The sequence below is a fragment of the Brachyistius frenatus genome, unplaced genomic scaffold (assembly GCF_029030835.1).
Source record: "Brachyistius frenatus isolate BFR_SWC_R1_liver_20210118 unplaced genomic scaffold, ASM2903083v1 Contig_97, whole genome shotgun sequence".
Lineage (NCBI taxonomy): Eukaryota > Metazoa > Chordata > Actinopteri > Embiotocidae > Brachyistius > Brachyistius frenatus.
The window spans coordinates 1,061,417-1,077,002 of NW_027210696.1; the positions used below are offsets into that span (position 1 = coordinate 1,061,417).

Genomic DNA, 15,586 nt, shown 5'->3' on the forward strand with positions numbered 1-15,586 from the left:
ATTTATCAGTTTTACCAGTCTAGATGTTGAAGAAAATAGGTTGTCATCATTTATAAAAATTCAGTATGTTTGAAATGCATTACTGAAACAGCAACAACACAGATCTCGGGCACAGCGCTGGCCGATTTACGGTTTAGATTGAATTCTTTAAATATTTAAAACTTAAGAGTGTTATGTAATGCAAAGCTTGCTTGCGGATTAGTTCCATCTCAATGAGTGTTCTAATAATATTTTGTATCTAATAATATGCTTGTTTAATTTCATGAAAGCATTTTCATGAAGAACACGACATTAAAAAATTTTTCTATCACTTGCATGTCGGTGATGTTTTGTTTAGCTGTCCAGACAAACTACTGCACATTTCTAGTGACATTTTGAGGCCAATTTCTACCCATTTTATACTTAAAGATTCCATTTGCAGAGATTTTATCACTTGTTATAGGATTTTTTTTTTTTTAAGTCATCAGAAGTACACAAAATGATCAAAGGCTATCGAGTACTTTCATTATCAGTGCCACAAAGTGTTCATTGTCTGTCACGTTATGCTTCCCAGTCATCATCATCTGTTGCTGACTGTGGGGCAGGAAGTGGCGGGATGACATCTGACATCCTGGCGAATGCGCCACCACTACCAGTTGGAGCATCACTCGACTCCCCACCTGCTGGACCCTTTCCAGATATACCTTGATAGAGGACAGAGGATATTATGCAAATACAATCACTAATATCCTTAGTCTTAAACTCATTTGACACAAGAGATTTCTCACCTTTTCTTCGCATGGCGAGTTTATTGAAGAGATCTGACATAAAGTCTCCGCCACTAGATGCCACTCCGACTGCTGAGAAACAAAGACAGAGAGTTACTAAATAATCATGCAATCAGTATTTTTTTTTTTAATTTGGAACTGGAGCACTGAATGGTTTCACTCATTCCCCAGTGCTGCACTTCAAAGTGGAGCACATAATTACAACAAGACTTTTTTTTTAAACATTTTTATCTAGTTATTGGTTCAAAGCAGCTTTCTTCAAAAAGAAAATGTTAGGTTGTGACCTGGCCAGCCAACCAGAAATGAGGGCAAAGATACGCTGTCTAATATTGGGTCAGCCAATTTAAAAAAAAAAAAACTAACCAAGTCAACCTTTTAATGAGGTTGGAATATAGCAAAGGTCACAAAGCCTTGGATTGTGATAATAAGCCTGAGACGAATGCAAACCCTCTCATCCTAACATGCAGTTTGGCACAAGGTAAAAACCCATGGCTGAACGCGATCAAGGGATTGGTCACGCTCTGCTTTGATTGCATGACTGTCTTGTCATGGTTAAAGCTGCGTTGTTTAGCCGTTACTAAAACACAACACAGCTGCATCCCCACTCGAACAATCCGACACCTTGCTCTTGCTCCTTTTGTTTCTTCTTCTCCATCTTGCGTTCTTTGATGTTGCGTAACTTGGCTTTGCCGATCCCGCCCGCGTTGCGGATTGACTCCAGCAGGCTGGCACGGCTGTCTGACGGCTGGACCACCTCGCTGGGAGCACCGGACACAGGGCCTGCAGTAGAAGGAGTCAGTCAGTCAGTGTAGTTTGGGTTCACGGTCATTCGTGTCAATCAGGTCCATCTAATTCAAAGATTCAGCGTGTAGGATTTGGAAGAATCTATTGACAGAAATCTTGTGTTTTCGTGGCTGTAGAATGAGTCCTTAATATCTATACAGAGAGCAGGTTCTAGTCCAGGCTGCCATGTTTTTATAATGGCAGTGCCATGATAGAACAATCCAAGCCAAACACGAGAGCTTTTGCGTTTTTTATGAGTTTAAAAGAGCAAATAGTGTAAGTGTAAGTGACGAGCAGGTCTTTAATATTCATATTCCTCCATGTCAGTAATGTGTAGCCTGTGCAAGATTCCTGAATTGTGTCGATGTAACAAACCTGAACTTGGCGCATGAGAGACCTCTGTAGAGCTCACTGCAGGAGGAGGAGGTGGTGGTGGAGGCGGAGGAGGGGGAGCGCCAATAGGAGTAGCAGGAGCGAGGGCAGGCTCGGGGGGAGGAGGCGGAGGTGGAGGAGGAGGTGGAGCATTAGGTTGAAGTGGAGTCCCTAAAAACAGATGAAAAGTCTCAAACAACAACAATAACAAACACATTTTTGAAAATAGTGTGTGTATATTTATTCGGCATCTTTCAAGATCAAAAGACAAAGGCAAGAAAAGGCATAAAATATGGAGACAGAATATAAAAGTAATGATTCAAATGGAGATAGAAATAAAAAAAAAAAACGGATCAAAGGCACGTCTAAACAGGTGTTTACGGTGTAGTTGTGTACCTGATGCGTTGCTCTCCTCAGAGAAGGAAGGCAGCTCAGGGATGTGTGTAGATCCTGACGGGGCGAATCCCGGGCCGAGGTCCGCGCTGTACGACAGGTCGTCTGCGATACCCGGCAGGTCAGGCAGGTAGGACGGCACGTCGATCTCGGGCACCTGACCCAGGTCTGGCACGTAGAAATAACTCTCTGCTGTCTGTTAAAGAGAAAAAGTGTTTAGGATTAACCATTAAATGTGATATTGCCAGTATTTAAAAAGTCACATTAAGTGTGTTTGAGTTGGAAGGTACCTGTCTCTCCAGCTGCTCTCTCTTAGTGATGGACAAAGGAGCATCGAATGGTTTCTCTTCTTTTTCAGTCTCTAGTGTTGTGTGTGTTTTTGTCACTGCTCCCGCCAGAGGATCAAGGAACACATACTTCTTATATCTTTTAAGAACAAATGAAATGTAATGAGGAACGATTTGAATGTCGTTAGTGTTTACGTTAAGCATCCGTGTCTGTTTGTTTGTGTGTTTGCGGACTCACAGATTCTCTGTAGTGTTGAAAAGAAGCAGAGAGCTGACAGATGAGATGTTCCGCGGCAGACTGCCCAATCCTTCTTCTGTCTCATCCTCGGACCTCTTCTTATTGTTCACACACACTGGGAAATACATTAACTTCTCCTGAAAGAAAGAAACCCAGGCACAGAGTGAGAGGCAGATCTGTAAAAAGTCAATATGGAATAACGCAAATCACAAATGCCACCAAAGTGCTGTGGCGAGCTGATGCAAACACTGTAATATTGAATTATATGGTCAGCGACATCGCTTCTGGGAGATATTGAATGATGCATTTATTTACCAGAGAAAATTGCCGGCAGTGTTTCCTTTTTTTTTTCCTCCCACTTCACACAGACACGCAGCAGAAAATATGTGATAGTGAAGGAAAAACCGTGGCTTGCTATAAATAATGCAGGAGATTGTGCTGAGAGACAGAGACACACACACACACACACACACACACACACATCCATTATCTATACCCGTTTTATCCCGAACAGGGTCGGGGGGGCGATCCCAGCTCACTTTGGGCGAAGGCAGGGTTCACCCTGGACAGGTCGCCAGTCCATCACAGGGCCAACACAGAGACAGACGGAAACAAGGACCATTCACGCTCTCATTCACACCTAAGAATAATTTGTAGAATCACCAATTAACCTGACAAGCAGGTCCTTGGACGGTGGGAGGAAGCCAGAGTACCCGGAGAGAACCCACGCGGGCACAGGGAGAACATGCAAACTCCACACAGAAAGGCCTGGGATCGAACTCAGAACCTTTTCACTGTGGGGCGACTGCTAACCACTGCAGTCTATTTTCACTGTCCAGTGACATACATACACACAGCTTCTGATGTTCTACATACTGCACGTACAGTCTAATAAATTCAACTGAATTTGATGCATAGTCAAATCTGCATCTATCGACATGTCTTTTTTTTTTTTAACTTTCCTATGCGAGTATGATTTTTTTTAAGCTGATGTGCTCTCTGCTTTGCAATATCTTTTAACCTGTAAATGAACCTGCTCTGGCCTGAAAATGTTTACTTAGCAAAAACAGGAAATATGTCAGAACCCAATGTGAGGCAGAGCACTTCCAGCTCCTTGGATATCTAAGATCTTCACTCAGACTCTAAAGGCAAACCCTTGCAAGGCAAGTTAACATGGGCTTCCTGTCCCAATGATTTTCTTCTTTCAGTCATTACTTAGAGCTTTGGATTTCTGGTGAGGGTTTGGATGTATATTGAGTGCTTTGCCTTCAGGCTCAGCTAATACCCACAACACCTTGGATGCCACAGTGACAGTAGATGTTGGAAACAATGAGGTGGTTCCCATCAGTACAGATAAGGGGACTGGAGAATAAATCATCAAGGTGCCACGCTACTCATCCTCCCTAGGGAATCATATGTCATAGTGCCAGATAGTAATAAATGGTTGAACAGCTCACAATGGCATAAATGCTGGTGGGGTCATGAGAGTCTGTCTCATACTGTCTGCATAAATATGAGAAGTAAAGATTTCATTCCGAAGCGCTTCTGTCCTCATGTGACCACAACAAGAGCTGCATAAAAAAACACCAGCAGCAAGATAAATGTCATGTAAATGGAATTAATGGTGTCTGTAGTTATCCTGGTTTTATACCTGCAGTTTTAGCTTTAGTCAGCACACAATCCCCTGCTTTATATCAGCTCTAGTACTTCGGCTAATGAGCTTCAAGACATTAGTTGTAGGGCACTTTGTGAAACTGGCTTTTAACATGTCACATTGTTTATTGTTTCATATCTGGAGACATTGCATGACGTAAGTCATTGCTCAGCATTTTAATGTGTTTATCTCACCTGTAAGGCCTTCTCATCAAACGGTCGCAGTTTATTCTGTATCCTGTGTCGGGGGCGGGTTTGTGAAGATGGGTCTGCAGCCCCAGTGAAAATCGAGGAGTAGTCCCGAAGACGATCTGGGGCTGGGTACTTGGCACTAGAGAAAACCTATGAACATACACAAAATGTTTTCACCTTATTTTGTCTATTTTACTTATCAGACATAAAACATTGAAATCTGCCTTCCAAAATAAAGGCGCTGTGTTACCTTGGTGGCCTTCTTACTGCCTTTAATCTTGTCAACACGGGCCTGAGCTAATCTGATCCGGTCAGTGACACTCTGCAGCTGATGGCGGTTCTTCTCCACACTCTCAGAGACCCTAGAAGCAACACCAACATGAATATAGGCATACACACATACACAGATGAATAAGTCTGGGATAAAGAACAATCCAATATGGAGGAGCAAATTGAGAAACCCTATGCACCGTGTAATTGTAGATTTGTGCATTTAATATATGATGTCCAAGTATTACACAGCTGTTTTGGCAGCAGCATTCTAACGATAATTAATTATCAATCATCCAATACTAACACATTATGTTTCCAAAGGTAATTTTGACAAAACTGCTGTCCATAAATGTCACTGTTTCCAAGCAGTTACACGAAACTTCCGTGTTTTTTCTTTCAGTAGGAAAAATACAAACGATCAGTTTCCTATATACAAAAGTATAAAGTGCAACAAAACAACAAAACCAGAACAGTACAATACATACAAAAATGTACAGTGCAAAGCGAACAATTGAGATAAAAGAACAAATCTGCGCACCAGAAAGCAAAAAAAACAACAAAAATAAAGAGCACAAAATAAATCCAGTTGCATTCAGACACTTTAAATGGATGTTCTTCCATGTTCAGGGTGTCTAACAGAACCATCTCTCCTAAAACAGCTGTTGTTTGTTAACTGTGATCCATTAAATATGACAATGTTTTTTTGCACCATGACAGCATCCTTGCAACAGATGCTGAGACATCAGCAACAAATCAGTTAGGTGGATTATTAATACCTTTTTGATTGCTGCTGTCGTGATCAAAAAGTTTTTGCTAACTGGCCTTATTTGACTAAGCTAATGCAAACAATACAAGTGAACAACCCACAACCTTGTGGTAAAAACAATACCCTTTCTCTATTGTTTTAAAACATTTCCTGTTTTGGATATTTGATAAGTGAAAATTTAATGAGAAGACTTGAAAATGAACTGGAAATGCCCAGTGACAGACTTGAGACCTGCTCAATATGTCTCACAATCTCAAAGTGGGAGTCACCAGAGGCCCAGCAATACAACAATATTTACATGTTCCACATTTTGCGATAAGTTGAGCTTTGTGATAACATACATTGCAATATATTGCAATTTATTACCTTTTTTCAACTGCAAATGATGTTCCCCTTTGTCTATATCTGCTCTGTCAAGCAGACAGACTGACAAACACGATCATAAAAACCTGCCACAAATGTTGCATGCACCTCGACAAATTTGTTTAAATAGTAAAAAAAAACATCATTGCTTGGAGCCCGTGTATCGAATGTTGCTTTACAAAATATCACGGCACTCTGCTGTATTGCATGTTTCCTCCATACCTATGCCACACTGCCTCCCTAAACAGGCTATACAGTAAAGAGAATAGGAAGATTAAAAAAAAGATTTGTTAAAACAGCTATGCTTCTACTATTAATTTTATTATTACCGTACAGATCAATATGTTTGCACTTGCCAAAAGGTAAAAAAATAAACACAAATGTTGTATCTATCAAAAGTTACCAGAGCCCAAAATGAATCACTTTACAATCTAAATCCAAACTTTGAGAAACCAGACTATCGATTGATATTTTCTTGTATGAAACTTTTTTTTTTTTTTTTTAAGCAAATCCACCAGTTTGTCATTTGCCAGTGGCAAACTCTGCACAAGTGTTCCAGGAGCAAAAGTTATCTTTGTAGCTTCAGAGTGAGTGCGTGTGTGTGTGTGTGTGTGTGTGTGTGTGTGTGTGTGTGTGTGTGTGTGTGTGTGCGCTTCACTTGCCTTCTGAAAATGTCTGTAGAAATGGTCTCCAAGTACAGTAACGCATCTGCTATCTGATGAACAGCCTCCTCTCTCCTCAGGTCTGGCTGGATGAGAGGCACCGAGTACACCTGGCCCTCCAGGCAGTGTTTCTGGGTCATCCTGCAAAACAGCAGCACAACAACGCTTGAATCGAGACCGAAGCTGGATGTCGCAAAGACCAACTCTGATCTTGATCTTCAACGTGGGTCAGTGTGCGTCGCATAACAATATCAACTCAAGAAATCAAACCGATCTGACGTTTTTAATGCGACATGCTTGACGCTCTCGACCTCGTCTGACTCTCACGTGACGCCGCTGGAACATGCATACCTTATAACCGTGATGCAAAGTGAAGTCTTTTCGGTTTCACTGTGTGAATCAGCTGAAGTTGAACCCTGTCCTTGTAATTTGCTCAAATTAACAGCTTACAGTAGATAAACCCACACTCGAGCTATTTACCAGTAACACAAACAAAACGCAATAACTCCCCGTTGAAATAAAAAAAAAAAAAAAAAAGCCTGATTTTGCTTACACAGAGAATATCCGTGAGCAGAAACATACCCGTTTTATGACATGTTGTTCTGGAAATGACAGTCTTACCTGACCATGAGTGTTGTTTACTTGTAAACCTTCATTCAAAGATATATCAAAAAGGAAGAGGTCCGCCTGGTGACCGCTACACAGCTAATTGTTTAGCAAAACAAAACTTCCGCCGTACTTCCGCATCCATGTGGCACGTGACCGTAAAGAAACGACAGTGTTGCCTTCAAGTTATTTCGGAAATGTCTGCTCTCTGCCTGAACGCGCCTTGAACCGGAATGACTGAAGTGTTAGTTAACGTTAGTTGTAAGGATCGGGAAAACAACCTTAAAACCAAATCGTACCACAATAATACATGTGTTCGTTGGGTATCTCATTTTATTCGACTGCGTATGTGTCTACAATGAAATTGTAGCCTAGATGTAATTTGTCAGTTACCGCCGATAACAACGGAGTAGCTCCATCTGATTCGCGTGATAGGCCTATTTAGTCTATTGGTAGCCTATTTTCAATGAAGGGCTACATGTAGCTTAGCTAATATTGCAATATTTGTAGGCCTATAAGTGGTAACACAGTCACATAAGATGATTCAGATACTGAGCAACTCAAACTACACAGCAACAACTCCTTGAAGGCTACCTATAGGGTGCGTGCTTGCTCTGTCCTTTTCTCGTGTCTGTGCGTAATGACGCATCCGTCCTGCAGCGCCTCCCCTCCCCTTCCCTCCCATCCTCCCTCCTGTCACATCTGGATCTGGCTCCTCTCATCAGCACCACTCAGCGCAGTGGGAGGGAGTGAGAGAGAGAGAGAAAGTGAGGGAGGGAGGGAGGGAAACGACCGGAGAAGTAGAGAGCTCGGTCGGTGCAGCCTCATCCACAACCGAGCAGTATCAAGGAGAGGAGAGCGGAAGGACATCCCACCTTCTCATCCGCACGGATATTTTGCATCTCTTGTGTCCTCCATCCGTCAGTCCAGCTTCTTTTTCTTTTCTTTTTTTCTCTTTTTCTTCCCTCTTCTTGCCTTGGGTAGCCTATGATGAGCGCCAGCCTGCTAGAAAACCCGGTGCAGGCGATTCTGTACCTGCGGGAGCTCACCACCATCGTCCAGAACCAGCAGAGTCTCATCCAGACCCAGCGCTCACGGATAGAGGAGCTGGACCGGCGGGTGGACGAGCTCATCGGCGAGAACAGGCACTTGCAGGACGTCAGGGTACAACAGCAGCTTCCCTACCTTCACCACCTTCACCATCATCCTCACCCTCACCCCGACCCCAGCTGCCTGCATCATCACCACCACCCGCAGGACCCCCAGCTCAGTGGGGGGTCTCCGACAGACCATGCGGCTGCACCAGCACAGGTCGAGGTAGCTCCGGGGGTCGTCCAGCCCTCGCCTCCCCCAGCTATGGACCCGGGGGACATGCAGCTGGTCCCAGCGGACCCGTCCACGATTTCCCCGGTTGAAAGTGAGTCAGAAAACGGTGGAAGTTGCGCCAGCTGCCGCTCTTTGGTTCCGATGACCCCAACAACCCTTTGCCGATCCCTGGCCCTCGCGAGGAAATCCGAGTGAGTAGATTATGGCCTATGATTGTTTGAATGTTTGTGTCCTAAAATAGTACAATGGGGAATATATATAGTCGTTTTTAAGAAGTACTATTTATACATTTTTAAAACCTCTTGTGGCCCCGAATTTTTCTGCAGTATCAACCAATAGGCTAAATAAATTACCTTCCTTGGACAGTCCGGTTTGAACCCTTCATAATATGTATGCAGCATCCATCTTCAACTGTGTAATTAGAAGCGAGCACGAGCGCGTGTGTGTCCCGCAGATTGAGAGGCGTTTAATTAATGAAGAAAGCCACTGCAAATTTCCAATTTTCAGCAGTGTGTGTCGGCTAAGGACTGTCAGAAGAGGAAGAGGTGGATTATTTAAATGAGAAACTGGATCACGATCACTGAATCATTACATAACAAACAGCTGGAGGCCTATACATGTGTGTGCACGCACGCACGCGCGCGTGTGTATATGTGTGTGCAAGAAACATCCTCAGCACAGCGGCCAGTGTCAGTTCAAGACAAGAGCAGTCTCACGTGTAAAAATGAGACACCTCGAGTAGTCGCTGTCCACGGTGCTGCTGGTTTCTTTATTAATTACTGCACGGGATCTGGGAACTCTCACGGGATCTCCAGGCCTCTGATGTTCCTGTGCTAGATGAGACACACGTGCACACGGCCATACCCAAAGAGACACACACACACACACACACACACACAAACACACCACCCCCTCCTGCTACTTGGCACCAGTGCTTCATAGCACACCAGCACATCACCTAATGAGAGAAAACCCATGTTTCTCTCTTTTTCTGTGTGTGTTCTGTTCATAAATTGTATCCCAGCAGGAGCCCTGATTGGTCTCTCTGGGACTCCACCCCCACCGAGGGTACCAGCACAGACTAAAGAGGAGTGGAGAGGAGCAGGGGAGTGCAGAAGGGGATACATGTATATAAAATAATCAGTTGTTGATATTAATCTTATAGCAAATGCTGCACCTGCTACATCTTACATTTCCTGCTCTGTCTGTGTGTGTGTGTGTGTGTGTGTGTGTGTGTGTGTGTGTGTGTGTGTGTGTGTGTGTGTGTGTGTGTGTGTAGAGTGTCTGTTGCTCCCTTCTGCAGCCCTGCCTGGAACCTGAGTAACCTTTTAAGATTTTACCCTGCAATGAATATGTGTTGCTCTCTGACAGTTAATCAGTGTTAGTTTTACTGATGAGTAAAAAATTACAATAAATGAATTGTCATAAAAGCTGGAGTGTGAAAATTAACAAAAAGCAGTCGCCAGAAGACCAGGCAGCATTGTTGTATTAAATGGCCTTCCTGCTCCTGTGGTTGCTAATGTGTGTCCTTGAATGCAACATTACACCCCCACCTGCTCGGAGATTTTAAATCTTTCTCAATGAGTCCAGTAGCTTGACACCTCGTGTCCTTTTGCCTCTTGCAGGCCAAAGAGGTGACAGAGAGTTGAGGCTTTCAGCTATCACAGCCCGCTGCAGACTGGAGATCAGATCTGCCCTATTATTCCTGTTTATCTCAGCATGTTTCTCCCACAACCTATAAATGAGTGTGTGCTTTTGTGCACATCACTTTCTTTCACACATCCTGTGTATACATACTGTATCCATTTATTTGATTGTTGTTTTACCTCTGTGTAGAACTGAGCCTGTCTGCCCTACAAATAAATGACATGTGGACCAGTGCGCCGCTTCGGGTTGGCTGCGAGTGTGTTTGTGCGCTCTGCATTGTTGTCAGTGTTGCCAGTGCACGTGGACATGCCTATAGGGGGGGGGGGGGGACAGGATCCTCTCCTCCGCTCATCCTCAGTCTCTCTCTCTCCAGCTGAGCCTTCTATGTGCCCCACTTAGCCCATGGAGCGAACAGTAATCAGCCATTCTCAGGAGAGAGAAAGGCAGAGAGATAGAAAGAAGAAGAAGAAGAAGAGGAGAGATGCACGCTCAGTCGTTGTCTTTGATGGAGCGCTTAGAGGTGTCTAGAGGAAGGAGCTCGAGGCTGATGTTGGAGTGGACGAGTGAAAGAGGAAGGAAGCTGAGAGATGAGAGAGGGGGAAAAAAGAGAATAAAAGAGGAGGAGGGGAGCACAGTACACAGAGAGTGAGACAGTTTACAGGAGAGACCAAAACACAGAGAAGAGAGATTTTTTTTTTTTTTTTTTTTTAAAGGGTGCATTTGGGGTAGTTCTTTTCTCAGTCTATTTATGTTTTGTTGTTAACAGAGGCAGTGACATCCTGTGAAAAGTGGAAGGTGTGTACAATGTACCTACTGATGGCGTTTTTGAGTCCAAATGGCGCTGATCTTGTTGCACGTCAACCCTCCCCCTTCTCTCCGCTTTCCTTACTCTCTCTACTGGATGCTGGCTGATGTAGAAGTATTGTGTTTAAAGTACTCTTACAAAACAGGGAAGAGGAGAGGGATGGCTAGGGAAGGACAGGAGAGAGAGAGAGAGAGAGAGAGAGAGAGAGAGAGAGAGAGAGAGAGAGAGAGAACAGCAGGAAGCATGTACTGTTGAAATATTCACCTGTTCTCTTTGTAAGTGTTGTTGGAAGCGAATGGCCGTTACGTGTGTGCCTTGTACAGACAGATGGGCCCGCTGAGTGTGTGTTTGTGAGTGTGTGTGTGTGTGTGTGTGTGTGTGTGTGTGTGTGTGTGTGTGTGTGTGTGTGTGTGTGTGTGTGTGTGTGTGTGTGTGTGTGTGTGTGTGTGTGTGTGTTCTTCATTGTATGACCAAACAAACCTGAGCAGGGCTGAACTGTTTTATATCAACCTGACAAAATAGCCCAGCCCTCGTGCTGGTGGCGAACAGGAAGAGATTTTAGTCGTTGAGTGCTTTTATATTTTGGCCTCAAGTTTGTTATCTGATTATTCTCCCCAACCTGTAAAAAAATTACTCAGGCTGTTTCGTATCTCCCAACAACATGCTTTCTTTCTTGATGAGTTACAGTAGACAAGAAGACTGGTGCTACTCGCCCGCTAACCAGTTACTGGACATTGTGGTGGTTTTGCAGCAACTGGACTGGGACAAGAAATACTCTGACACGAAAACCCCACACAATCCAATCCTAACCTGTCCTTTTTACACTTTGTTTCAGTCTTTATTGCCAAACTAAGTTAACCGGTTGCTGGTTGTAGCTTCATATACTGTGCACACACCAATTTTCTCCTCTAACTCTCAAGAAAGAGGCTGAGTTTATTTTCCAAAATGTCAAACTATTCCTTTAAAGATGTTTTCCATCAATTACTGATGAGTAACATGTCTCAGAGATTTGGCTCCTGACTCATTGTTTATTGTACATCTGCCTGTGCATATTAAAAGTAAAACATACTGTGGTGGCAAGCACGTGTCAAAAATTCAAAATTTTGGATGCATGAGAAAGGACAAATCCATGTTATCCGCTTGACTGATTGCAGGAAGTGTTCTGAACTTTTTTGTTTATTTTATATATATTTTTTATAATGTTTAAGGCAAAGAGGGGAACAGAAAAACAAAGAAAACTACTGTGCTGAAAAATTAATATTGAAAGGTAACATAATAGTTTTTGAGATTTCTGAAGCTCCTGGGAACAAGGTCTTAACAAAACGCAATTGCTTGTCAATTGAAGGATGTACTGCAAAACAATTTCTCATGAAAATGAATCCTAATATATCAATGAGTCAAGTCCATAAAGGTAGCATAAAGCCGTTCTTTGTGTGCATTTCGGTGTGAAGACTGTCAGCGGTGTGCTTTCAGGTGAAGGAGTATTATTCTGAATGTAAAGAATGTTGACTGGAGATATTTAGAAAACAATTCAATGTGTCTTCTGTGGAAGTTACTGTGAAAAGATGGCTTTTTATAGCTCGGACTGTCACTCCTAGTCGTGCACTGACTCTGACTGCCTGTCACTGTGGGTCTGTGTCACGAACAATATGCTGTGCCCAGGTCAGAAGACTTTCTGTGGTGAAGCCAAGAAACTCACTGTCGACTGAATGCTTTTAGTTCAGCATAGAAGGACCTGATGTGACCCGTGCTTACACCAACATCTCCCAAAAACCAAGCTGAGATGTTGATAATGATGCAGATTTTTTTTTTCTACTTGTGGACGGTGTGCAGCATCCAGAGGGTGAAAAGGTCGATCTGTGCAACAGCTAACACGTGATGTGTCTTGGCTGGGTTTTTTTTTTTGTTCTCGTCACTCGTAAATTGCTCCAGATAAGAGCACCAGCAAAATGCCTAAAATATGAATGTAAATGCAAAATGCATGAAGGAGAAATGAGAGAGGCGAACTTAAGAAGAGGAAGCAGGAAGCAAAGCTGGAATTACCATCTGTCCAGATTGGGTTTGGGGAATTCTGCTAAATCACTACTGATCTGATGGATTGGAGGGGGGAAGCATAAACAAGCGCATCTGGACACACAAAAATATAAATACTCACACTCATTCTAAGCTTTCTCAGCCTTGAAATGACCTACATAGGGTATTTACGCTGGGATCAGTGACAAATTGTATAATATAATGATACAATAATCCACAGTCTAAGAAAAGCCTCTTCAGGATCTTATGGGATGTTGGGAACAAACATGGCGACAAGGCAAACGACGATCAGCAGCCAATAACGACTGAATGACATGTTGTCCTTCCAAATCTGCCTCCTCCCTTTGCTTACCTCCCTGTCTCTGCTCTGTCCTTCTGCAGGAGCGAGACTGTGCTGCATCAGTTTTGCTGCCCCGCCCCTGAAAATCCAGAAGCTGACACCTCTGGCTCATCCGGGTAAGACTTAAGACTGTCCCCCCCCCCCTACCACTCTTACAACGTGCTCTTTCAACAATCTACAACTTTCCATCTCTGTACACACTGTTCTATATTTGCTTCATATACTTTAACTGAGTCATGTGAACACCCATGCCTTTCATACTGAAGTAAATGTGATTGTGAATTGGTGTATTTATGGAGCCTGGAGTTACAGTAAACAGTTAAATGTTCTCTAACAAGCCTACTGTATATCTCTGACAGCCTCAAGGGTAACTTACATATAGATAGACAAAGATGGGGACGGGGGGGATGATGTATGAACTGATATTGCTGCTGTAAAGGCGCCCATGGCAACCCTGTAATGACGCAACGGCTACCACTGCCATAGTAACTGGAGGATCCTCTGTAGCCATTTTTGCTGCCTTGGTTCTGCGTGGGCAGGATTGTCTGTTTGTGGTAGAAGTTGTTTGTATATATATAGTGTGTGTGTGTGTGTGTGTGTGTGTGTGTGTGTGTGTGTGTGTGTGTGTGTGTGTGTGTGTGTGTGTGTGTGTGTGTGTGTGTGTTTGTGAATACGTGACATTTCACTTGGATGTTTGAATGAGCAGACCTATTGAACTTTAAAAAGCTGATTTTGTCATGTTACTCAATGATTACAGTTCAGCCTCACATCTTTTTAATCCTGTCTTTCTAAATCCAGTCTTCTCCAGTCATGTCTATTTATTCTGTCTTTTCATCTGCTGCAATGTCTTTCCCCTTGCGTTGTTGATTTTTCATTCTTATTATTTGTGTCTGTGAGAAAGACCATGTCTTTTCTGATCATCTCCCCGCAATTATTTCTATGTCATCCGTCCCTATCAAATGTCTCTCTCATTCTGCTTATTAATATCACCATCTGTCTGTCTGGAGTCCCTCTCTTCTCTCTGATCTGGTGACTTAACTCCTACACCCACATTGTCCTGATTGGACGGCCAGCTGAGATGATGAGCTGTAGCAGAGATGTGAAAACACCGTAGCTCATTATTATCATCATCATATAAAGTTGTATGCTCCTGGTGGCTGCAACACTGCACCGCGTTCACGCACTGTCATCCGCTGAATCCATCATTGCACACACACCTCCCTAGAGATGCCATGATATCTGCCTCCAGCCTAACCTGCCATGCCTTTTCTCTGCAGCCTTTGTGTGTGCATGTTCTCCCTTGGCTGTACAGTACTGTCGTTCTCTGTTGGCCTTTGAGCAATGCGATTTGACAGATGTTAATTTTTCTTCAACCATGACGTCACACATGCAGCCGCGGCAGGAGTGTGTGCTTAGTGTGTTGGTTGCTGCTATATGTGAGTATATACTGTGTGAGAGAGAAAGAGAGAGAGAGAGAAAAAGAGAGTGTATAGTGCCCATATCATTATGAAGGCTTTTGCTGTCCAGATGCATTAATAGCTCAACTCGTGCTTTTAAATCCTCTAATGTATTCTAATGTACTCTAATGTATTCTGATGCTGTGCTGGGGAATGGCAGTGTTTTAATAGAGTTTTTGATAGAGACAGCCTCCAGCATGCACACACCAACATACTCCTTCTATCTTCCTGTTTCCTCTCTCTGTTCCTATCGCATCCTCTCCTCTGGTTCCACTCTCTTCCCCCCTATTCCCCCCCCCCCTTTATTTTCTCTAACTTTATCGAATTTGAAGATATAACCAAGCTTCTCTGGCTGGGGACACAGAAGAGTTGCTTTCACAGCAATCAAAGAAAACAAAGAGGAACTTTAGTGATGCGCTCATTATTTAACCATGAGCAGGCTTTTTATTCTCCCCAGTCCTGTTTAGCACTGGTCCCCTTTGTGTAAAAATTATTAGAGTAAGCATTATCTGGGTAGAAGAAAGATTGCACAAGCACACAACATCACGCGCACACACACACACACACACACACACACACACACACACACACACACACACACACACACACACACACACACACA

At 43.4% G+C, this 15,586-nt stretch overlaps 2 protein-coding genes across 6 annotated transcripts in view; one reads left to right on the plus strand and one right to left on the minus strand.

The window, feature by feature from the left end:
• wash1 (WAS protein family homolog 1) lies at positions 1-9,081 on the minus strand. 4 transcript variants are annotated; one of them, XM_069711176.1, is made up of 11 exons: positions 9,035-9,081; positions 6,750-6,890; positions 4,936-5,047; positions 4,689-4,835; positions 2,841-2,977; positions 2,606-2,741; positions 2,319-2,511; positions 1,926-2,093; positions 1,389-1,547; positions 768-836; positions 1-683 (listed from the first exon to the last, which is right to left on the minus strand). In XM_069711176.1, the coding sequence occupies exons 1-11, from the start codon at positions 9,064-9,066 to the stop codon at positions 541-543; spliced, it is 1,437 nt and encodes a 478-aa protein (XP_069567277.1). In that variant the 5' UTR covers positions 9,067-9,081; the 3' UTR covers positions 1-540. The 4 variants fall into 4 exon arrangements, with proteins under 4 accessions (XP_069567277.1, XP_069567276.1, XP_069567279.1 ...); XM_069711175.1 differs by having other exon boundaries at positions 768-839; XM_069711178.1 differs by lacking the exon at positions 9,035-9,081 and adding an exon at positions 8,231-8,285 and having other exon boundaries at positions 768-839.
• Positions 8,343-15,586, plus strand: part of iqsec3b (IQ motif and Sec7 domain ArfGEF 3b) — a 30,496-nt gene continuing 23,252 nt past the window's right edge. For both annotated transcript variants that reach the window (XM_069711171.1, XM_069711172.1), the window contains exons 1-2: positions 8,343-8,872; positions 13,549-13,623. In XM_069711171.1, coding sequence (XP_069567272.1) covers positions 8,343-8,872; positions 13,549-13,623 — 605 coding nt within the window. The remainder of the gene's footprint in view (positions 8,873-13,548; positions 13,624-15,586) is intronic.

Excerpts from the sequence above, each read along its gene's own strand:
- wash1 (XM_069711175.1), bottom strand. The coding sequence starts at position 9,066 with ATGAAGGGTTCAAACCGGACTGTCCAAGGAAG. Across the intron at positions 1,548-1,925 it reads CTCTCATGCGCCAAGTTCAG|GCCCTGTGTCCGGTGCTCCC; the intron begins GTTTGTTACATC and ends CTTCTACTGCAG. Across the intron at positions 840-1,388 it reads ACAAAAGGAGCAAGAGCAAG|CAGTCGGAGTGGCATCTAGT; the intron begins GTGTCGGATTGT and ends TTTGTTTCTCAG.